Source organism: Geospiza fortis, unplaced genomic scaffold, assembly GCF_000277835.1.
Source record: "Geospiza fortis unplaced genomic scaffold, GeoFor_1.0 scaffold403, whole genome shotgun sequence".
Classification (NCBI taxonomy): Eukaryota; Metazoa; Chordata; class Aves; order Passeriformes; family Thraupidae; genus Geospiza; species Geospiza fortis.
In genome coordinates, this window is record NW_005054336.1 from 2,665,245 (window position 1) to 2,689,151 (window position 23,907).

Here is a 23,907-nt window from a genome sequence, read left to right on the forward strand (position 1 = left end):
TGACAAAACAGAGTGCTCGGTGAGCCGCTTAAGACGTTGTTAAATACCATCAGCTTTCTCTGCTTAATACTCAAGATTTTGTTCTTTAAAATACTGATTTAATTTTTTGTCTCTACAGTATGTTCTTTACTAGAGCCGGCAGTTTACAAGCAGCAGTAACAGAGGAAAAGAGCCTCCACCCAAATATTTTTTAACCAATTCCTCAAAATATATGTGCCAAAACTGGATGGAAAAAATCTGTTATTTAAACAAGAGTGCAAGAGTAAAACTTTTGTGCTGCTTATCCTCCTCATCTGTCCACAAACCAACTCCTTTTTAGACTTTCCTAAAGCCAGTAAACCTGCAGCTCAGCACAGCAGGGTGAGCAGCAGAGCGAGCCAGGAGGCACCGCGGGGCACATCACCTTCTGGGCAGGCTGCAGTGGCACCCGGGGGGCTTCCAGAAAACCACAGAGAACTCTGCAATTTGAGCTCTAAACTTCTTTGGGGAGGTGAAGGATGTAATCTGATCTTTCTTTTGCAAAGTGTAAATGCACGGAGGTTGGCAAGGCTAGGTTCAGGGCCTGAGATTTGGGAACACTCTACAAAAACACTTGCTGCAATCAGGCTTCCAGCCTCATAAATATCTGCTTTACAATTACAAAGTGACAGCTGTGAAAATCTATCAAAATATTGTCTCCTTTTCCTTTTATATTTTCTTGGAAGGAATGCTGTGATAAATTTAATTCTGTTTAAATTTGAAGAGCTCTGGACTGTGTTTTTCCCAAAACTGGCACCTGGTATTTTTTGACTATCGAAAACATTTGCTTCACTCACAATGCTTGAGGGAACAAATATGCACAACATTGATACATACTCTGCAATATGGCAATACTCTTACCTCTTATTGGCTGAAAATACTCTGCAAATATATCAGAATTCATTGGCTAATAAATGCATTTTAAAATTAATTCCACATATGAGACACTGATCATGCTTTCAGACCATGTTTCAATCAAAGTATAAATTTTACAGGAGAAAGGGAATAGCAGCTACAGCAACTTTCAGCTGAGCTCACCCTATGGAGCTCATTTCCACAGGAAAACAGAAGTGTCTTGATGCAGTAACTGAAATATGGTTGTTATGAAGCAATAAATCTATTGCACCTCTGTGAATTGTGTCATAGGCAACACATAAGCTAAGAACTGCTTCTAATTAAGAGCCTTTTCTGTACTGAAGGAATCTTGGTTTTTAAAGTGATCATTTAACATTTTAGATTCCCTTACTAAGGAACTCCCTTTTGTGAGTCAATTACAATGTCGGAATAACCCGGGGAAAAACCACTAAGGCTGCTCCCCTCAAGTGCCCATAAAGAATGTTCTGCACAAGAAATATAGGAAATAAATTAGAAAGCAGGACAGTAAACACCCAAATTCTTGTCCTGCTGATACACAGCAAAACTACCTGCTCCTGCACAGGAAGACCACTCAGTGATGAAAACAGTCTTGCTCACGTATCTCCAGTGTAGCTGCAGTCATGGGTACAACCCAGCAGCACTCTGCTGCTGCACAGCCATGGGCTTCACTGTGCTCAAGCCAGGCTTTCTGCAGAATTCAACTGAGGCTCTGTCTTGACATGCAACAACTAAATGCCCACAGGATCAGAACTCTGGACTTCAACTTTGAGCAAAATCCAGCAGCATTTAACTAAACATATCTACTGGTTTCTGCAGGAAGCATGACACCGAGTCGTCAAAAAAAGGCAATGGACAAAAAAACTCAGAAGTGGATACACAAAATCAAATCCTGCACACAAGTCCCACTGAAATTTATGGGACACGAGGACAGACAAATGAATCATGACATCAATTATTAATAAATTGATATATACTTTATTATGCACAAGAGACTAAGATGACATGACACTGTGGTTATGAAAACTGTACAACTATGCATTTCCACAAGGCTTTGAAATACTGAATGCAATATGAAATACAAATGGGGTGTTCAGACTGGCCACAGGTTTTAGCAAGTAAATTCCACCCATTCTTTGATTTGGCATTTGCATCTAAAAGAAATATACTTATTTATTCAAAGGTGAGAATATTGTGTTTAGAACTCTCAGGACACAGCAGCGAAGATCTGAAAACGCTGTGAACATCCTGATGAATGACAAACAACAACAGGGTACAGCCCTTCACATGAAGGGCTGCCAGCACAACCAACAGTACAGTCTTCTTGTGAAGCATGAGGTAGATATACATAACAGAAAGAACATACAGGAGAGGAATGGTTAGGAAAGAGCAGGGGGAAGGTTACAATCATCAGCATCTACAGACATTTTGCAAAATCCATTTTCATGTGGAAAATGCTACAAAAATAGCCTAACACAGAAAGATCTGATCTTTTGAATCACAAATGTAGAAATGTCCAAAACCAAATAAAGTAAAATGTTAGAGTTAGTGATTAGACAACACATGACAGAACAAGCAGTCTACTGGGGAGTTTAAGTATCCTAATAGCTTTTACAGGCACAAGGTGTCCATTTTAAGCCCAATCCTCCCAATCTTACATAAGAAGTTCCTTCGCAGTTGATTCCATCATGCTGAAATTAACACTGACTCCATCCATCCAAACCCCTGCTTTAACAGCCTCTGCTGGGACAGCAGAGTCTTCCAGACCTTCAGGCCCCACAGGGCTCTGCCATGTGAGCCCAGCATGGTGAAACCCCTGGGGCAGAGGTGGGAATCAGCACCTCAGCGGTCACACGTTCAGAGCTGCCACACCACACACAGAGACTGCCAGTGCTGACAAATGGCTGGTGAAAAACCAGAGCTGTGTCAGGCTCTGAGCTGAGGGCAGCTTAGCAGCTGCTGCAAAGCACTGCACACTTCTGTTATAAAGTTATTCACTGGGAATGACTGGGTTTCGTTCTCTCTCTTTATTGAAGCAGAAATGACTCTTCCATCTGCTAAGCAATCGTGCCATTTTGGTAAACTCCAACAGACAATTAACTCAGTTGTATTAAAACTGCTGAATTAAATAGCTGAGTATACCAAGTTCAGTTAATTTAAACTGTATTTCACACACAAGTCAACAAATCAAATCTTTGACCTTTATATATTTTTGGTTTATCCGATGGTATATATAAATCTGTAAATTATTCTAAAATTAGATTAAATTTTTGATAAAAATATTGATAATGCAGCATGTTTCTCTCAAAAATATACAATTATCTATTTTACACAGAATTTTTCAACCTGTCCATCCCAACAACCAAATCTAATACTTCCTATGAGAAACTACTTAATAAAATATCTGAGGAAGGAAAGGGTTAAAACGGGGAAAGGAATTTACAAAATATGTAAATTTCACAGTAATTGAAATTAAACATTTCATATAGAGTAACTTACATTTATCTAAAACATTTAAATATATCTTTATACAGAAATTTAATGTAGTAAAATATAGCTATGATTGAAGTTAAAGACTCTAGTCTTCTTTGAAGACATCTTTAAAGACTTTACACATAGAATATGCTTTAACAATACATTCTGCTGAAGGTTAGGCAAAGCGCTTTCTTTTCAACCACACAGGCAGCACATTCATCCTCCCCACGGCTCGGAGCAGAGCCACCCTGCACACCCTTCTGCAGGGGTAACCACACTTACATCACACCCTGTCCACGTCACCAGGCCTGCTCACTGGCCTGGAGCATCAAATCTCTTTGCATGTGTAACTCTAAGGCCCCCCTGCCTGCACAGACACCGAGACCAGCCCTGGTTCGGAGTCCAGCACGTGCTTCCAATAGTGAGGACAAGGCATGCAATTACTCACTTGCATAGGTGTTTGCAGGATTGGTAACAGATTTGATTTAAAGTGAGTAACACTCTGCCTGGTCCTGGGCACTTAAATCTTTGCATATGATGAACTTGGACCATCCTGGCTTCAGCAAGGCACAAGTGTAGAATCAGCAATAAATCTGCAGCTCAGACTTCAGAGCAGACTATCACTCGAGTGTAATGAAGTCCCTTCCTCTCTTGCAGAACACAGGTAACCTTCACTACAACTAATGAAAGTTATTCATCTCATTTTTAGAGGAAAACAATGCTCTCTCTTCCTCAAAGACGGATCAGTAGAACACATTACAAAGTGGCAAGTAACAGTGAAACAATTACATGTTAAAAGTGTCTTTTTTGCTTTTCATTTTGCATCAATTTGAAGGTGAAGATAAGGCAATGACACTAAAAATAGTGACAATTAGTACCCTTCTTCCATTTGCATATTCTGATACTACTTTGGGACTATCCAATCATAACATTCATACAACAGTTTGACACAAACAACTGCACAACTATTTTCAGAGATTAGCATACAAACAGGCACTATTGTACATTCCTTGTGCCCTCAAACTCATCTCTTATTTCAAAGAGAATTTAGGCTAGCTAAAAGATTAGAACCAAATCAACTTCTTTAGCTCATCTATCTATCTATTATAAACTGAAAAGACAATTTTAAATTTTTAATATATAAATATATTTATGGATTATATGTTTATGTATGGAAGGAATGCTGTGCTGATTTCCAATTGGTAAAGTGGTTAGGCTGTGTATACCTAGATATAGATCTATTTGCATAAAGACATTGCCATTAAAGGTACACACCCATCCATGTTAGTGCATAAGACCATTTTTTGTCTTAATGTTTGTGTGTGCCTGTTTTTGGTATAGCAGATCAAAAAATCTCTTATAAAAGAGCTTTGGCCCGTAAAACAAGAGAGGGAATGTTAAAGTGTGCTCTTTTCCAATTACTAAATCAATGACTATTATAACAAAAATACCTGGAACAAACCTGAAGCTGCAAACACAAGAGGAAAGCAAATGAGATGCTGTAGCTGTAAGCTGAAAAAACAAAGATTATTCATAAGAGGCTAAATGTAGCTGAATAATAAAATGTTATTTACCACGGAGATCTGACATTGATGCTTTCTTGCTCAGAAAAAGAGAAATCCTTTGACCTAAGTTCACCTTTGTTCTTATCTTATGTAGTGATAGGACAAGGAGTAATGGCTTTAAACTGAAATAGGGCAGGTTTAGATTAGACATTAGGAAAAAACCCTTTAATGTGAGGGTGGTGAGGAACTGAACAGGTTGCCCAGAGAAGTTGTGGATATGCCATCTCTAGAAGTATTCAAAGGCACATTGGATGGGGCTTGAGCAACCTGGTCTAGCGGAAAGTGTCCCTGCCCAGGGCAGAGGATTGGAACTAGATGATCTTTAAGGTCCCTTCCAACCCAAACCATTCTGTGATTCTATGACTGAATTCCCTTAATGAATACCTCAATGATAAGGTTCAGGGAAAGGAAAAAATCATATAGACAAAGCAGCATTTTTCCAAACTGGCAAAGATTTCACATTGAGGGCCCACAGACCCCTAGAACAGGTTGCAGTACTGTAAAATTAGTAGCTTTGTCACATGTAGCATAACACGCTAACAAGATCCAACAGGCATGTTCACTCATGCATTGTGTGCTCATTTACACACACACACAGTGGCTTCCCCAAAACAAAATCAGTCTTTTTTTTTTTCCCCCCCATAGAAAAATCCCTCCTTATTTTTTCCAGAAGCAACCAAACCAATCCTTTCAACGTTCAGAAGCTGCTGTCTGATGTCCCCACAGTCCTGTGCTGCTCGCTGGCAGTGTCCCTGGGTTAGGTGGCACTGCTGCTGGAGCAGGGGGTGCTCTGTGTGCTGCCAATGCTGTGCGCTGCACTGCTGTTCTCGGAGGCTGGCGGCGACGTAGGGACCTGCTGTCTTCCCGCTGTCTCCCCTGAGGGACAGGCAAGAGAAAAAGTGGGGTCAGGAGAAGGGAAACTGAAAATGTTCTCATAGAAAACAACAATCCATTTCTTCCCAGTCTTCCTCTTCTGGTGGTTTGTTTTCCCATGCAATCAACATATTGGGTAACAGACCTTAATTGGAGTATCCCTGAAAATGTTACCAGACTTTGGCACCTCAGCATTGCTGTGCACATGGGGAAAATAACAGCACTGTTTCCTTGAGCATTTATTTTACAAGCAGTGATGGAAACTGCCAAGATCAACATTGTCTATCTTCTGTTGTCAGCTGTCACTCAAAATGGGTCCTATTACACAACTCGGACACTTTACAGCTTTGCTGTTTCCAGGAAAAAGGCCAGGAAATGTAGGCCTTAGTTTTGATGCCAGTTTATAGAGCAGCATATTTACTAAAAGTGTAGCTCAAAACAATCTTCTTCCATCAGCTGGACACCACGTATCCTGAGACACAGCCAGTTTTCTTCATGTAGAAAACAACAGGCTATCCTGAAAGCTTGACTTGATTTACTCCTAAAACATGCAGAAAGTTTTCCTGTAGTTACCACAATATGTGCAGCACTTAGAACCTGTAGTGAGAGCATGTCTCAACAACCTCTTCACTATTTAGATTGCCAAGTCAAGCACTTGGGGTCTCCTCAAACCCTTCTGCACCTGTGGCTGGGATTGAAAGGAAAAATCCAGCTGTCAACTAAGCACGAAAATAATAATTATGCCATGTAATGCCTCAAAGATCATAATAAGGCAACATGGGAAACCGTAACTGTGGCACCTTTAAAGTTACAGTGCTCAAGTCCGTAACCTTAGCAATATTACAAAATAGTCTCTTCAAAACAGATGGCAAGACTTAAGTTTATATAATGTGCACTGTAGCTGCCCCCTCCCTTGAGCTCATCTCCAGCATGTGAACCTGTGATCTCAGTGCAGCAACAGTCACACTGCTGCTGCCTGAGCTGCAGCCCTGCTGTGGCAGCCAGCACCAGCACAGCTGCTTTCCCAGAAAAACAGCAAGACGGAAATGATTTGTGGAATCATGGGCAGAGCAATTAGGAAAAGTCAGAGGCTAGTACATCTCCTGCCTCATGAGCTTATGGTGACACAGCTCTCCTGCTCCACATTATCCTATGTTATCCAGAACCTGATCCCATGGGTCAGGTCTGCACACTCCAATTTTTCTTCCATGTTCAGGATTTGGTAGAGATCCCACTTCCCCGTGACTGCTTCAGTGACAGGCTGAAGGCTGGAGGCACAGCCTGCATCCAGAGGGTTACAGAGCAAGGACGAGCCAGCTTCCTCCCACAGGAGCTGCTCTGGCACATCCCCATGCCCTGTGTGCTGCTGCCCAGCTGCCAGAGCCCAGCTTCTCGGAACGCGGCTGCAGAGGAAATGCGCCTTTAACGCTTTGTGTCTCGGGCCACAAAATATCCTTCTGCAGGCTGCTCAGTACTCAGAGGTGCTGCAAACAAACAAGGCACATCTGAGGATTTCTCACAGCAGAGGTTGCAAATGCTCTGTGCAATGGCGACCAGCAGATGCGCTGCTAGATCAAGCCACAGCCACAGCTGAAGAGCACTTAAGGCCCCACAACACACAGCTCTTGCCTTATACCCCACTGGTTTAGGAATGGGGAGGAAAGAAGGGGCAGGACAGGACAGAAAAAACAACAAATTAAACTACTAAACCACACTGCTCAGGAGGCCAAATAAACTTTTAAAAAGATGTGAAGATCTTGTTTTCAAAGTCAGCATTCAGTCCAGCATTTTACTCTAGTGAGCAGATTTTGAGTCTGTTTTTCCCAGTCTAAGAAAACTATTGTAGCTCATACACGAGCCGTGGATTTCTGCTCACAGGCAGCCGGTCAGAATCTACCCCCAGTCATCTGCAAAAAAAACAAGTTTCAGCTTTAACTTGCTTTGGAAGTGGCTTTGCAACCCCCCAGAATAAACAGTATCAAATCAAAGTATGTGTCATCGTGCTGCACAGGCTTTCATAAGCCTTGTTTGGATGTTTCTTCCCCTCCTGACTTGCTCCCTTCTCCTCCCGTTGTTTGTGTACATGTCTTCCTTCCTTTTGTACTACAGGATATATTTATAAAGGCAGCGATAAGCAAACTCCCTTTCATTAAAACTAAACAAGAGACAAACATCGGGAGGCAGCCAGGGGGGCTGCAGAGCCCCAGCCCCGCCGCAGAAGCCGCTCGGGAGGGAGGGCGGCAGAGGAAGGGCGGCCGCGGGGCTCCCCCGGCTGGGCCCCCGGCCCCCGCCTCCTCCGCAGCTCGGCTGTCACCCGTTTAACAGACCACATGGTTACACACGGCTTTGGGCAGCCTCAGCACATCAGTACAATCTGTATGCATTTAAACATAAATTCATTTATAAGCCAAACACACGCTGATTTTATGTTATGGTAAAGCGAAAGTGCAGTGCCACGGTCCCCAGCAAGCCCAATGGCTCGCTCTCTTCTCCTGGCTCCTCTGGAAAGTGTCCTAGGAGGCACCCTCCCTTCTGTTTGGGTTGGAAGGCCCCTTCCTTCCACTGTAATGGCCTCTGCAGCACCTCATTTCTAGAGCACATCAGCAGCTCTGATGCACCACAATCACTTCCTGAACAATAACAAATTCTCTCTCAGTGTTCTCAAGAAAAAAGAAAATCCAAATCACAGTGATGTAATGAACACACAGCCTAGCAACTACATCTGGACTGGCTGATTTTTCCTGTATTTTATTGCCTCAACACCTAGCTAAACCGTAGCAAAGGTTTTTTTAAAAGAGTATTCAAGAAAAGGACAAAGAAATGTAAACAATCGTTGAAGAGGCATTCTCTATCTCTCTTTTTCATGTAAACAGCTTCATGTATCTCATGTTACTGAACCAAAACTGCTCAGAATGGACACATCTCATCTATTGACAGTAAACAAGCTTTTACCCATCTGAACACGACAACATGCACTTTATTATTCACTCTTAGGAAAGCTGCCAGTTGTACTCCCTGTCCAGGAAGTCTGCATGTTTGCTTTTCTATCTCCATTTGCCAAATATAATTGGTTGCTATGTCAGTTTACTTTAAATCAGATCTCATAAAAAAGGGAGAGAAGTGGGGGAGGAGGGACACTTTTAACTTCTCAGATTTTGGAACACTTTATCCTCCTAATTTGCAGCACAGCCCAAAGAAGGGAAGCGCACTTCCTCAGAGAAGGCAGGGACGGATGTTTTCTGTAACACGCTTTACAAGGTTTAACGGTCACAGTAACTAATCAGGATTGTGCCTGTCTCTCCTAAACATACTCAGTGAACCCTACTAAGACACATATTACATTGATACATATTTATATGGTTAAATTATGAAGAGTTTCTGCATTCATGTACACCGCAAAAATTTTGCTTCTTTACAAGGCCCCTAGATAAATGAGGTTAATTGTGGCAAATGTCTGGTATTTCCCTTAGTTCTTGGGTGCTCTCCAGGCAGCACCAACACCTTTTGTGCCCTTTAACTGACTAGAGAAAGATCAAAAGTACTGAGTCTTTTTGCAGACAAGTCAGCTAAAATTCCTCCTCTGTTGTTCTGATATTAGCTTTCCTTCTCTCTTTTACTACCTGTGTATCATAGGACATCTCTACTGCATGTCAAACTGCTTCAGAAAATCTAGAATTTCCTAAAGCACAGCTGTGATGCTTTGGCAGAAATTTTTCATGACTGAAATTAGCAAAAGCCCTACATGACAACACAACAATCGTTGCTCAATATCTGGAGATGAAATTCTACCTATTTTGTGGTTCCTTTCTGCTATCACTTGCTTGAGGTTTTAATGCTGATGGCCTATCAATACAACCAGAAGAGCTCATTCGCATAACACTTTCTTTGTTAGCAGCAGAGACACACTAATGAAATTGTATCAGCAAATCTTACTACTGGCAAAAAGGCGGCCTTTTGCTGCATTGCACATAGCGCTACAGCAACAAAAATAACTGCACACATCCCAAGCTGCCATTCTTTACCAGCAATAGCTTTTATCTGTGCTCTGAGTATCAGCAAAAGAGAGCTCTAGAATGAACTCATATTTTCCAACCTTTCGTCTAAACCATGTGCTGGAAACCCAGTACTGCTTACAAAAAAAGATGCGATTTCAGAACAGGATTCAGCAATGTATAAATTCTCTAATGGCAAAAGACAGCCACTCTGTAGATGAAATTTGGATTATCTTTTTTTCTTCCCTTCCTCAAGTTAATAAAAGCCTGCAGCAAGCTCTGAAATGTTTCCACTGCAGCTGGATTATCTTGTCTGCCACAGCAGTTGTCCTCTAAGAGGCTGTGCCTGCCAGAGCCTTTGCTGCAAGTTATGTTTTGTAGATACAAGACACTATGCACAGAAAAATTACGTGCACAGGAACATAGGTGCACTTTCACAATCCTTTGAAAATCTGAACCAGAAGACTTTTCCTAGATAATTTTTATCATTTCTGTGATTCTCTAATCTGGTGAGTTACAGTGTCCCCTTTCTTTCTTATATTCATTTACTACTTCTTGTGTGACCTTTTTCTCCACTTCTTTTCATCTCTCAAGCACAAAGTCAGAGCAGCTGCCTTCTTCACTACTTGTATGTGGTCACCATGACTGATGTCCTTCACTAATATAATTCTTTTAATGGGATTGGTCCAAGTTCAACTGTTGATGAAGGATTTATCATGTTGGCTTCCCAGTGTTCCTTAACTACTGACACACAACGTGTCTATAGACGGTTCTGTGTTTGAATACAGACTGAACTTCCACAAATGCAGGAGCAAAGATATTAATTTAACAACTTGTTAAATTTTTTTTCTTAATAAAGGTTACTGATATGGGAATTACTTAACTTCCCACTTACTCACTGAAATAGCACTTACTTTTCTTCCACAATGTTTCAGTACTTATAGGAGACAGAATTATAAAATTTATACATATTATCACAACCTTTAAATTGTCCATGTTTGCTGCAGTTCCAAAAAAGTTTCATACACAGCTGATGCACTGAGAAGTATTAAACTGCTTATACAAAAATTGTTGCACTGCCAACTGGAAAAAATGCCATAGTTTTTATTTCCAAATTAACATAAGCTTCTAGGTCATAATATTTACAGAAGCTGTGACCCAACAGGGCTGGATTCTCACTCCTAAATAGCTTCCATGAGGTTTCAGATGCCAGAAAAAAAAACCCTGCAATGGGCTACAGGCAAATTTCAGTGCTCTAGAGCTGCACAGGCTTGGAGTAATTAACCTCACATTTCTCCCACCTCCCAGATCTTGGTAGGGTCTCATGAAGTCTAAAGTAGAAGTAGCTGGGAGCCCAGAATACTCTAAGGATCCTGAGACACCCCATAACCCACAAGCAGCCATGGTCACATGCTGGAAATCAAGGCTCCATCAGGGTCCAGTCCTTGCCTGGGCCATGCAACAGAAAGCTCCCCAAACGCCCTTTTCTTTCAATACAGTATTCCATTTTTGCTAATTTAGTTTAGCATGGGAAAAAAGTCTGAGACACTGGAAAATTATCTGTGATTAGAGGCTGCACCAATTCAGAGACATTCCTAAGTATTTGGTTGCACCCAATTAAGATTACACGTGACTTCTAGCAATTGAAAATAGTAGTTGAAGAATGAAGGAATAAATAATTGTGGCAAAACTCCATGTAATCAAGGCTCAAGAAAAATTTTCAAGTCTAGTTATACTCAGAATATGTCTGTTTAGATAAAGCATTTTCTTAACCATTTGGCCCATGTCTTGTACACATCAGCCTAATGTAGTAACTGCAAAAAAAAAAAAATTCAAAAGTAGTATGGGAACCAATAGGGATCCATTAACTGAAATATTAACTAATTCAAAATATAGAGGTGTTACTAATGATAACACACAAGCCAGGAATACTCAGTTTTACTCATGTCCCAGGTGATTTTCCAAGACTTGTGTTTAAAATTATTTAAGCAAATTTTAAACCATAACACGTAACATCTCCCTTTAGGGAAGGGTGGGTATCATTGGGCTGATATGCAATAGAGGCTCATGGGAGGAGCTGCTGGAAAACTCCTGAGTAAGAAAAGAGAGCAAGGCAGTAAAAGAGGCCAGGATGAGCAGTGGTGGCTCGCTGCCCTCCCTCCCTCCCTCGCTGTGCAGGGGGCTGTGGTACCTGTGCGTGAGTAGATGAACCAGAGCGCTCCGGTCAGCAGGGCTCCGATCACGAACGCCGCGAAGGCGATGCCCACCACTGTCAGTGTGTCCAGCCCGTACAGCACCGCTGCCCAGGGAAACACAAACACAGGCACTGCTTATTTCAGAGGCAGAAATCCTGCAGAAATTCACCCCAACTCTTGCATGGAAAAGCTTTTTGAAATTTCATAGTTAACTAAGCACTGGTTTGAGAAACTGACTGACAGATTTGCATCAAGGAAATTAAAGTGATGCTTTCAGAGTGGCTTCAGTCCAACCAACTATTCCACATCACAAAGTAAAACTCCAGCTCAGCACACCCAAATCTGAAAATGTCGCAAAATTTAAGCATTTTTGGTTGGCTGTTAATAACTTGCTTTCAATTAAGTATTCATTTATTTTAAAGTGCATTTTAAAAAGGCTGAAATGTTTGGCAAAAATGCTTTTCATTTAAATGGCCTAACATTCAAACAAACTTTCCCCTACATCTCCTCAAGTTCAGTCTGAAATCTAGGTGGAGAACGGAACTGCTGTTAAGAGGAAAGAGATGCCAGCAAAAAGTCAGCGAAAACATAAATAGAAACAATTGTTTTTCACATTTGGCAATGCTTTCAATAACTGAAATTAATTCCAGATCACAAAAATAGAAGTACACACACACACACATAAATCACTTTCTAGGGGAGAGGCCCTTTTGTAGGACCATTTCAAGGGTAACAGCATTTGGTTCCTGGATGTATTGTCCTCCAGTGTTAATCATCCAAACAGAAACATTTTTGGCCTCTGTGTTTTTATTTTTGATAATCAGAAATACTAAAAAAATTAATAATCATTTTGCAATCTTTTAGGGAAATTTCTTCTTAAAAAACTGATTTCTAGTTTTAGTATTTTTAATATCTCTCAGTGCAGAAAATTGCTTAGTCCAAGGAATAACATTTTACTGACTATGCTGGCCAGGAAATGAGCTGACTGGATCTTAGTAGTATCCTTCAGTGGAATTTTCAGTTCTCAGGACACAACCAACACCCTCACTTTACACATCCTGCATCCAACAGATGCCCTTAAGGACATCCCTCATCCTCTTTTGACAAAAGGTGTCTCCAGCAGCTCCTGTTGGCAAGAGCCTTCAGGACCCATTTCTGGGTATTTGTGACCTGGTTTGCATATACAACACCTGACAGATAGTGTCTTAGAAGGGTTTTCTTTCATTTTTTCTATGAGACTCTTTCTGGTTCCTTTGGCTACTTCTAGTCATTCAAATGCAAACACAAAAGACTATACTCAACATTTTTTTCCACCAGGCACCAGTCAGTGTCCTCTCCTCTTAGGAAGAAACACAGTGGAGAGAAGAAAGTTGCATGGAGAAGTGGCAGAAGCATAATTGCTCACCACCTTTGCTATTTTGAACAAGTTTAGTCTTGAAGACACAGGGACGGGAGCAGAAGAAAAACCTTCCTTGCACTTCCTCTTTAAATCTCCCTTTTCTCCATTCATTCTTGCTTTTGGCTACACATCATCTGCACCTTCCTATTTATTTTCTTCTAGTGCTGCTTCTCTCCTCTTCTGGGTCACTAATCGACCCTGATTCATTCACTACACCAAGATAACATTAAAACCAAAGAAATGAATCCATATCAAGGCAGTGATCTCATCTAAGCGAGCACCTGGGGCTGTGGTGCAGGACAGGAGTGAGGCTGAAACAGGACACACGTAGGGCACAGAAGCTCTGAGGGATGGCACTGCTGCTCTCACACTGCTGTTGAGAAGGAGCAGCCCCAGCAGAGAGGGGAGATAACACACACACCAGCACATGAACTTGCTAGGGCTGAGACTCTCAGGGGTGTTTCCCCAAACCTGTTTTTCACATACACAAAAGGTCACAGTCCTCCCCTGAACACTGATGGGAGCCTCTCAATCAACAATACAGCCAGAATTCTATTTTGTCTCTGAATTCAACAGGCACACACTGAAACTTCTTATGAAAGCTTGAAGAGAATTAATTTATCTAATGCTTTGTAGACAAACATTTAAAGATGAAAAGAGGCTGTTTTAAGAGTTACTTACGTGGCTGTCTCACATTTGGCTTTGGAAGGGAAGGATCTAATTTAAAAGGAAGAAAATGCACAAAACATTAATCAGATAGAGTTCCACATGCAGCCTACAAACTATGCAGATTCTGATCTGACAGAAAGACATTAACTGTAATTTCTGCAAACCATGAATTTTCAAGAAAAGCAGACCAAATTCAGTAATCTCACTCATCTCAGAAAAATTCTTTTCATATATTAATTATTCCTCAAGGGACTCCATCTACAGTATAGTTCATGCACCCCATATTTTGCTGGCAAATACACTGCAACCTTTCCCAAATCAGATGTCATCAGCCGTGACACACAGTAACTCTGGTTACCCTCTGTAGAACTCTTAAAGTTCACAGATTGTGAAGGAACAAAGATTGTCTTAAGGTGATTACATTCATCTGACCACTCACTAATCATGACATACCAGCACACTGAATCACACACACACACAAAAGCACACACTCATTAAAGATCAGTGAGTTTTATAGCACAATACATACTGCTTTGTCCAACTTGCATGAATATGTGTTGATTCACCCATTTTCCTGAGTCCTACACAGTATTCAGTCTTGGAAGTTCTAACTTGTGTGGGTTTGTTGTTGGTTTTTTTTGTTGTTGTTTGTTTGTTTTTCCTTTTTGTTGTTTTTTTTTCGGGGGGGGGCAAGTTAAAAAATTTATATATAAGAAATAAAAGTTCATAGGTATTGTTCAAAGATCAAAGATATTATTTTAGGCAAGAATATCAAATATCATCATCTTAGTGATAAAGATATCACCCCATAACAGAAAGAGACAAGTAAATGTTTAAGAAATTAAGAATTTCCCCTCCTTTTTCTTAACTGGCATCTCTTATCTTTCTCCAAGAATGCCACTTCAAGCAGAAGAGCTAGAGATTCTGGCTTCAGACCCAGGGACCTGTTTGGTTAGCTGCAGCTTGATTCTGGATTGCCCAGCAACTCAGGGATTTCATTTATATTCTGGCATATCTGAGTGTGATCAGTGCAACAGATGTAGAAGGATTTGATAAGACTGTATTTCAATACTTGGTTTTGTATCTTTAGCAATTGGAAAAAATAGTTTAATTCATTTCAATGCAAACATAATAGCCCAAGAATACTGAAAATAAATATATTCAATTATTTAAAGTGTTCTTAAATAAGACTATGCTTCTAACTTCTAAAACCCAGATGGCAGCACCAAACTTCCAGCAATATCCTTTAGACCATTAGGTCCTGAGAGACATGTGCCTATAAAACCCAAAAAGCATTTTATCCTTAAACTGTGTTATTGTGTCTTGTTCTAACACGTGAGTATCTCTTGCAGATCGCTTTTGGCAGATGGTCCAAAACAAGTGGAACAGTAGTAGGAAACAGGTGAGGACATAGAGGCTGTGTGGGGTGGTATATGCACAAATAATCTGGAAAGTTATCAAGTGCACATAACAGCAAAAATGTAACTGAATGTAAGATCTGCAAGGAGGGCTGGACTGAAACCAAGGAGGCCTGAAAAGTACAAACATGGGTAAGGGCACTGTCAGATTGTCCAAACACTCCACTGCCATATCCCAAGTGCCAAGAAAATGCCTTCTGAGCTGAGAGGAAAATGAATTTTCCATGCTATTTCTATCACTGGCCCTTCCACAGAGAAAATGAAATCAGCTAATGATAAGCTGTGTTGCTCATTATCAATTCTCTTCAGACATCCAGTTCTTAAATGTCTTTTATTGTGATTTGCTCAGAGCAACTCAGAAGCAGTGAGAATCACTGACCTCTACAAAAACCATCTAGTTTAAAAACAAGTGCTGCCAGCCTTTAGAATTATCAACATTTCCTATACCTTTGTAGGATAGAGGCACTTGTTAATTACCCTTTCGACCTTCTTTCTATGACCTGTTTTTGCTGTAGAAATAATAATCTAAAGTTTCCACACTAGCAAAAATCTGAACAACACTAGTAGATTATTTCAACAGAACATGTATTTCCTAGCATATAAATGGCCATCCATGTGCCTTTCATAGGAGTGGGATTAAACACTTCCATTGGGACCTACTGCAAATTCTCATTTAGATATAGTATTGTGATTTCTAATACAGGCAATGACAGTTATAAGCTTGTCTGAAGAAAAAAACCACCTTTGCAATGACCAGTTTGTTCTTTTGAAATGTCAAGCCCATGACTTTCACATGTGGCTTGATGAGGAGAACCAGGGGCAGTACCTCACACAGAGTGGTTTGCAATAGTGAAAGCTGGTTCTGTTCACATCAAAGAAAATTCACCTCTGAGAGGTAAATTCTCCTGTTCAATAATGTGATATAATTTCTTCTCCAAATCTTAGGTTCACGTATTGGCCAACAATGGCATTTGGCTTTAAGAAAGGGGTTTGATTCACTGCAGAACTGCATACCAACAAAGCTACATTGTTAATGTGCCACTTTGTATTTTGTCTGAAAGCTGGGATAATGCTGGGGAGATTTCCACTAAGAGTCCTACAATTATACCAAATCACCCACAATGCAACAAAATACTCTATCACACTGTTGTCGTGTAAGTAATCTTTATAAATTTAGCTTGTCTTTGCACACTGAGACCTTGTGCCTCTGACAAAGACAACATTCTGAGTGGAGCCCGAGTTGGGAGCTGTGCACAATGCTCCACACATCATAAGGACCAGAGAGCTGAAGTACGAGTCTGTTTAGTGAAAGACGAATTTCACTTGCAGGATTTACTCATTCCCAATTGAAAATCTACTCAAATAATATGAGAGCTGAGCAAAATGGGAGTCCAGAATCAGGCCCAAAGCACAGTTTTAATTGTAACAGCAACAGATCAAATACTTGACTTTAAGTCATAGTGGATTTGGTCTGTATTAACGATTTTGTTAAAAACCCTCCGAACTAAATATGAGCTGACTTGCAGAGTTAGACAGAAACAGTTGTTGTCTATGTTCCCTAGCAATGCTGTATTTGAACTTTAAATTGTTCAAAGACTAACAGCATGCACTGTAAACCAGAGATTAAAGGACTCCTGATCACCACCCTTTTGATGCTCCCTGAAAAGCATTCCAGAGGTCAGACAGCCTTTGGACACCACTGGAAGATTTTGATGCGTATGGGAAGCCACTGAAGCTTCTTCTGAAATGTCAATGCAAATACAAAAAGAAAATATAAATGAACATATTTTCTTCCAGGACTGCATCAAAACATGATTGATGCTCTTGTCAGAGTGATCTACTAAGAAAAACCTTTTAATTAAATGAAACTGAGAACAGTTCTTACTTCCCATCACTCACAGGACATATTCTTAAACAGGAATAAGGTCCCATCATGATGTTTGGCATTAGCTCATAATGCACTTCAGCCTCTCCAACTCCTTCAACCAGTTACTAACCACACTCCTTTTTTTTCCAAGAAAGATGACATAATCAAACAAGTCCCACCAAAGTGGAGCCCCTTTGTGCATACTATCCTTTGCTCTTCATAGTTTAAGAATGTAGTGAGTCTCCAGGGGCCACCTCTTTGCCTTACAAACTTCTCAGGCTTTAAGATCCTCAATACTTTGTGATTCTATTGTTATTATTCATAAATTTATATTTACAAGCACAATAAATAAAGGACAGAGCAGGGAGCAGAAGACTGCCTTTGATCTCTGGGCAACAAGAAATTGCTCCAAGTGCTACTGCTACATTCATACTTCCAAAACCCATGTTATTCTGTAATACTTTGAGTATTCCTCTCTCAATGCTCAGCAAACCCACACGTCCAGAGAACAGTAATGTGGTTAAAAATGGCTGTGACTTGGCCTGATGACTGCTGCCAGGGAAATGTCCTAACAAGTAACATCTTACAGACACAGCACCAGCACAAGATTATACAAAGTCACATGCTCCCTCATTTCAAGTGACTGTATGTTACACAATATTCTATATATATATAGCATTATCAAACAGGTCAAGCTCATTTTTATACCTTCTTGTTTTGCTTCATGTGTTATTACAACAAGGGGCTTGGTGAAGGTTTTCTTGTTGTGCATCATGGCCAGGATCATATCCACATTGAGAGAGGTGCAAGCTTCATCAGGAGGAATGCACTGAGTGCAAAGAACAGAGGTCAGAGTCACCCATCTGCCAGTGGCACAGTTGCCTCATAACCAGTTTTACCCTACACAATTTACCAAAAAATGAGAACCTCCAAACAACCTTATCTTTTGTAGCAATCAGATTACAGTATTATCTAATACGGTGCATGTCTTTGGAAATTAAAGCTAACATTGTTTGTGCTTTGCATATGCATATAAAAGATAAACTTGAACCACTTGTGCAATAAAAAGCAATTTCTATTTGTAGCCACCTAAAGAAATTTAAACAGCAACTGCAAATTATATAGTCAAAATGCACAATATAATAACTCTTATCTACTAAAACTCTGAGCCTAGAGATACCATGTTCATTAGACAATTCCACAGAAAACTATCTATTACCTTGAGAGTTCAGATAAAAAAATACACTGTTTTTATCTAAATCAGAAGTTTTGATAAATTTCATTAATTACTGACCTTTGGCAGTGCTTGAGTATCTTTGCCTTCATTTGTACACAAAGTCAGCTCACAGTGAAGAAAGAGCAGTGAGATGTTGAACATTGGTTTGAACACAAAGCTAAATCTTTTTCTGTCCTTCTGTGCATGTGGTATTGGAAAATTCTTTTTCTCAATACTGTAGAATTTAACAGATTCATCTTTAGGACAAATGTTTTCTATAATGGTATAGTCAGACATTCTATCTGGATTTGAAAACGGGGAAACAAAGCACGTTTGAATAGCAAAGCCCAACGTTCTGTCAGCTTTAGTCACAGACACCTGCATTAAAGAAAGAGACAGTAAAATCTCAGAAATGACATTTTTAGTTCACATTTCATTAATATTTTCAACAATTTTTAAGCAGTTTTCCAGTGCCATTTCCAATCTGAAGTATTTTGAAGGCTAAATGTTAAGGATAAACTGTCAAACTGAGAGACAGAAAATCTGTGGTTTCAAAACCAGCAGCTGTTTAATAGCATAACCATGCATAAATACAGCAATCCCTTATCTTTCTGAAAGCAGATGAAACCATCCCTCCCCAGATAAGACACACAGTAATGTCTGTGTCTGCCACCTGAGATGGCACTGCCTCCCTTAGACACGCAGGGTACAACAGAGCTGTATGGAAATCAATCACTAATTCCATGGTTTTGTATCTGTTCAAAATTAAAATGAAAATAGGAAAAAAAAAAAAAGGCAACAGACACAACAGAGAATCCACCCCCAGCCAAGAGAGGAATGCAAAGGCAGAGAGGAGGTCATGGTCTGACTTCTTGTGAAAGGATCCTTTTAGCTTATTGTAAGTTTGAAATTCATATTCTTTTATGAAAAATAATTAAGACTGAAAGCCTCCAATGCCCTGATGTTGCTCAGCTGGACTGGAATGCAGACAGTAAATGCTACAGAATAATTCAAAGGAAAAAATAAATGGAATTTGTAACAAATGAGGCATGTTGCTCTTAATAAACAACAGAAGCATTTATCCAACCATTAACACTGCCCAATGAAACAAGAAATCTTCTTAGAAGAAATGTGCCTTATATGCATATTTAATCCATATGTGCTGCATGTATCTTTAAGGAAGAGCCTGCCAAATTGTGTGGTCTATGCAGTAATTTCTGGATGTTAGGAGTTTTACTGTGAATAAAAGCATTTCTCCTTTCTTCTCTCCCTTATGTGAGCAGCAATTAAATTAGAGATGAAGGGATGTGATGAAGCATCTAAGCAAGAAAGACTATCTTCTAAAAAGAGCACAAATAAAGATGGATGAAAAAAAGTCAGCCACAGATACTGTCAGGAAACAAGCTGATGGTGTAAACTAATTAAAAAAGAGATTATGGAAAGCAGGACAGGCATACTACAGTTAATTAAATAAAAAGATGAATGATATCTCAAGGAAAGAAAAGAAACACAGGAGGAAAGTGGAAGATCAAAATATGGTAAGAAAATGACAGCAGAGAAAAAAGAATAAAACTCCAGAATCCAAAAGATTCAAACACAAAAAAAAACCCCATACCAAACAAGGAAAAAGGAGATACAGAATTTTTACCAAATATGAATTTATCAAAACCCAAAAATATTTTTCTTAGTAATAAATGCAAAAGAGAAACAAAAAAGGGGAAAAAGCCCTAGAGTCGTCTTAAAAAATGGAGTCACCGAAGTTCAAAAATGATGTTTTCCACTGTGCAAGAAAGAAAAACAGAATAAAAAGGCTTTTGCCAGGAAAGGTGATGAAGAAATCAGAACATCTGTCTGAATAAACAGCTCCAGCAGGCTCAGAGTCAGGGGGATTCATCCCAAATCAATGAAGGAAGTGGATGGTTTTAAGGGTTTGTTATAAAAAAATTCTTAACTGAGTGTGACAGACTATTTTTGCTTTAGCTGTCTTAAGTACTTTCCACTGGGTAGAGAAAAAATAAATTACAAAGGACCCTGAAATATTGAAGAAAACTGCACCAAATGGGTCACTGTGCTTATCATGTGCAACATGGGCTCCCAAAGAGGAACTGACGTGGGCAAGAGAAACACAGCACAGCACTGCTGCTTTTTCCTGCTCTTACAACCCCATAGCTCACACCCTGTGATTTACCTACCTAGAAACTGGCAATACTTCTTCATTGCCAAAGCTGCATTTATTAAGGTCCACCACTATTTGAAAAACCAAAATTCTGTTCACATAGCTATCTTTAAAAATACTGACTGTATTGGTGTGAAATTCCACAGATTTCATAAGCAACTCAGCAACACATGGAAATATTGTGCAAAATGTACCTGAAGTCAAAGGTACCCAGCTGTTGATTTTGTTTTAGTGTTACTTATCTAAATCTATTAGATCTCATATCTGGTGGCATTCAGAAGGATTATAACTGATGTTTTAAAGCAGACTGGAGAGAGAACAGAATCTGTATTGACTGTGCAACTTGAGAACACTAGCATATGAAAGTCACACATTTGTAATAATTTTTTTGCATGTCCACATATTTCAGGTGGTTCAGACACACAATAAAATGAACCCATCAGGACATGCCTGTTTGGAGCTTGAGCTCAGAAACCACCTTAAAGTTTGGTATGGAAAACCAGATTTAACAGGAAGCACCAATCTACCTTGTAAATTAAATTCATCCATTTCGCAAGAATCCTTTGGGTTTTTTACCCAAAATATTGTCCTGCTTCTTATCCCCCAGTTTCTGTTCTCTGCAGGCATCAGAGAGGCCTGAACCAGCTGCCCAACAAAACCTTTTAACTGACAAGAACAGATTTGGCTCAGTTGCACAGCCTTGCAAAACCCGTCTGCTAGTTTGAAGTCTTTTTCAGTTTGTTACCTCTACATATACTGGCCCATTCTTGGCAACAGAGAAGAGTCCTTGGGAGGGAGCAAGGAATAAATCTGTTTTGTACAGATCCATGCTGAAGGTCACATTGGTGATGTGTGGTTCAGGAGGCCAGAAAATGCCTCTGTCATCCTCTGGCTGGTGCAGTGTGCAATTAAACTAAAACGAGAAAAAAAATACAGTAACATCATGAGTCAGGAGTGGTAGGACACATTTCTTATGTACAATACAGGCCCACCCACACTACATCTATTTAGTGCAAGTCTTCAACAGGGTCATAAGAAACAGTAGTGAGAAGAAATGTGTTAAAAGACAAATTAATTTCTAGACAATTAATGTAATTCATATGAAAGGCCTATTACAATAGGTATTTCTTCACTGTCAGGTGCAAAACCGAGGGTAACATACCGCTATTTCAGGCCAGCTTGAGAAAGGCACCTCTCCCTCATCAGCATCCCCTGGAAATCCATTATCACCTGATTCCATGTCCTCATCTTCAAAGCCACTGCCTTCAGCTGGTGCTGACAGCTGAATGACAATCTGCACAGAGAGGGATAGCAAACAAATTAGATTAGGTGATAACCGAGCACTCTCGTGGTTGTTATTTTCTGTTCTCTTCAGAACAATGCAAAGGCCACAAGAAGAGCACCAGCTAAGCAAATGGTGAAAGCATGTCTTGAACAGCCCTGTGCTGAGCACATAGGGTATGCAGCTTATATTTAAAGAATGCCTGAGTTTTTGTCCAGATTTCAGAGCCAGTGAAGAAGGACACCAGTCTGGGTGTTGGTGTCTGAATGAGCAGCCCAGCATTCCTATTCTATTTCTAGTATTACTATAGCCAACACTGAAAAAAGAAATGGCTTTCTAAAGAGATATTTTGCTACTAGCAGTTCTCCTTAGCGTACTCATAAAAAAAAAATCACTAAAAATGTTAGGGTCACTAAAGGATTTTCTCTTCAGTCATCAGCAATTTTTTTCAGACATGTACACCCAAAGCCATAATATTGACTTCCTCATTTTCCTCCGATTTTTTTTCACTGAATTCTCCCCTTCTTTTTTTTTTTTTTTAATCATCCTTTTCATATGTCTTCATTTCTTCACCTGGAAATTTATGGTTTTGTTTTCCAGTGGTCTGCATTCTGCCTCTTTATGCTTACAGCTTCTCAGCTAGTTCCTTCCCTCTCAGGATTTCGACTTTGATTTCTTAGACTTAAAACAACTGCTAAAAAATGACATACACACATCCTTTGACACTCCACTGCAGGGTGTCTGTGTTTTAGGAGAAATGCTCCCAAATTCTGAACAATCCCATACATCATGTGGAGTTCAAGTGTATAGCCAGGACTATTAAAAGACACGATGGAGAAAGGAGAGAAGGTAAATAACTACTTTACTTTGGGCCATAAGAGAATACAGGGACCATGAGAGTGTTTAGCTCCAGACCTGTGCTGTTCTGTCACTTGCTGAAGATTCTATCTTGGTTTGGACTGTTTCTAAAGTTAGGTGCTACTGACTCCCCAGCATAGAACAGTTTTAACCAGGCAAGGTCAGATCAGATTGCCTGAGCTGTGTTTGGGTTGGACCACAGGCTTTCCATCATTTGCCAAAGTTACTTCTATGTACTGGAAAGCTCAGCAAGAGAAACATGTCATTACTTTTGAACCCAGAATATCTGCATTGTACTGTGGCTCATAAGCTGAGCCAATCTGGAAGCAGTTGATTACAACCTAACTGGGCTCCTTTGCATCACCACTCACAAGTACTCAAGAGTCCCTTCATTATGTATAGCAACTGCTAAAAAAATATAAATTCAAATTGCAAGAGAAAAGCATGCAAAATAATATATATATATATATATATAATGTCATTTCCTCACATTTTAAAAGCTTTCTTTCACACACAGTTTTAGAAGAAAAAGACTACACTTGATTCAGGGTATGAATTTAAAGGTAGTGCTTTGTGCAATTACAAAACTTCATTATTATTGCTCTTTACAGCAATGTCTTTCTGCTTATGCATGGATGATCAGAGCTGCACAGGGAACACCAGTGCAACTTCTCCCAGACTGGTACAGATGGTCCCCAAAGGGCAGCTGTGCTGTAAAATGTATTCAACTCCTCTGTTTTCCTTTGGGATACTAACTGACCACTGGAGCATACTGAATGTGCAGCCTTCCTACCTCCTTGAATGCAGGGACTGCGGCTGCAACTGAGCTAGGCAGGAAGGATCAGGATGCCTCCTTTATGCTAAGACTAAAGCTAACTGCAATGGCTTCCTTGTATTACTGTGACACGCAGTACAGAAGGTGGATCCTCTTTGCAAAGTACTCACAGAGTTAAAATAGACAATCTTGTTGAAGATGTATGCTGTCCGAGTGCCACACTTGTTGAGTGAGGATTCCAGGATGAAGTGGGTGC

At 40.0% G+C, this 23,907-nt stretch overlaps 1 protein-coding gene across 1 annotated transcript in view; it reads right to left on the reverse strand.

Annotated features, from left to right (window-relative positions):
• Positions 1 to 1,846: 1,846 nt before the first annotated feature.
• TGFBR3 (transforming growth factor beta receptor 3) overlaps positions 1,847 to 23,907 on the reverse strand; it is a 96,682-nt gene continuing 74,621 nt past the window's right edge. Inside the window, exons 9-16 of the mRNA XM_005422123.2 lie at positions 23,822 to 23,905; positions 21,899 to 22,030; positions 21,482 to 21,649; positions 18,639 to 18,938; positions 18,053 to 18,173; positions 14,072 to 14,107; positions 11,988 to 12,095; positions 1,847 to 5,807 (exon numbers count right to left, since the gene is read on the reverse strand). Of these exons, the coding sequence (XP_005422180.2) occupies positions 5,689 to 5,807; positions 11,988 to 12,095; positions 14,072 to 14,107; positions 18,053 to 18,173; positions 18,639 to 18,938; positions 21,482 to 21,649; positions 21,899 to 22,030; positions 23,822 to 23,905 (1,068 nt within the window). The 3' untranslated portion in view covers positions 1,847 to 5,688. The remainder of the gene's footprint in view (positions 5,808 to 11,987; positions 12,096 to 14,071; positions 14,108 to 18,052; positions 18,174 to 18,638; positions 18,939 to 21,481; positions 21,650 to 21,898; positions 22,031 to 23,821; positions 23,906 to 23,907) is intronic.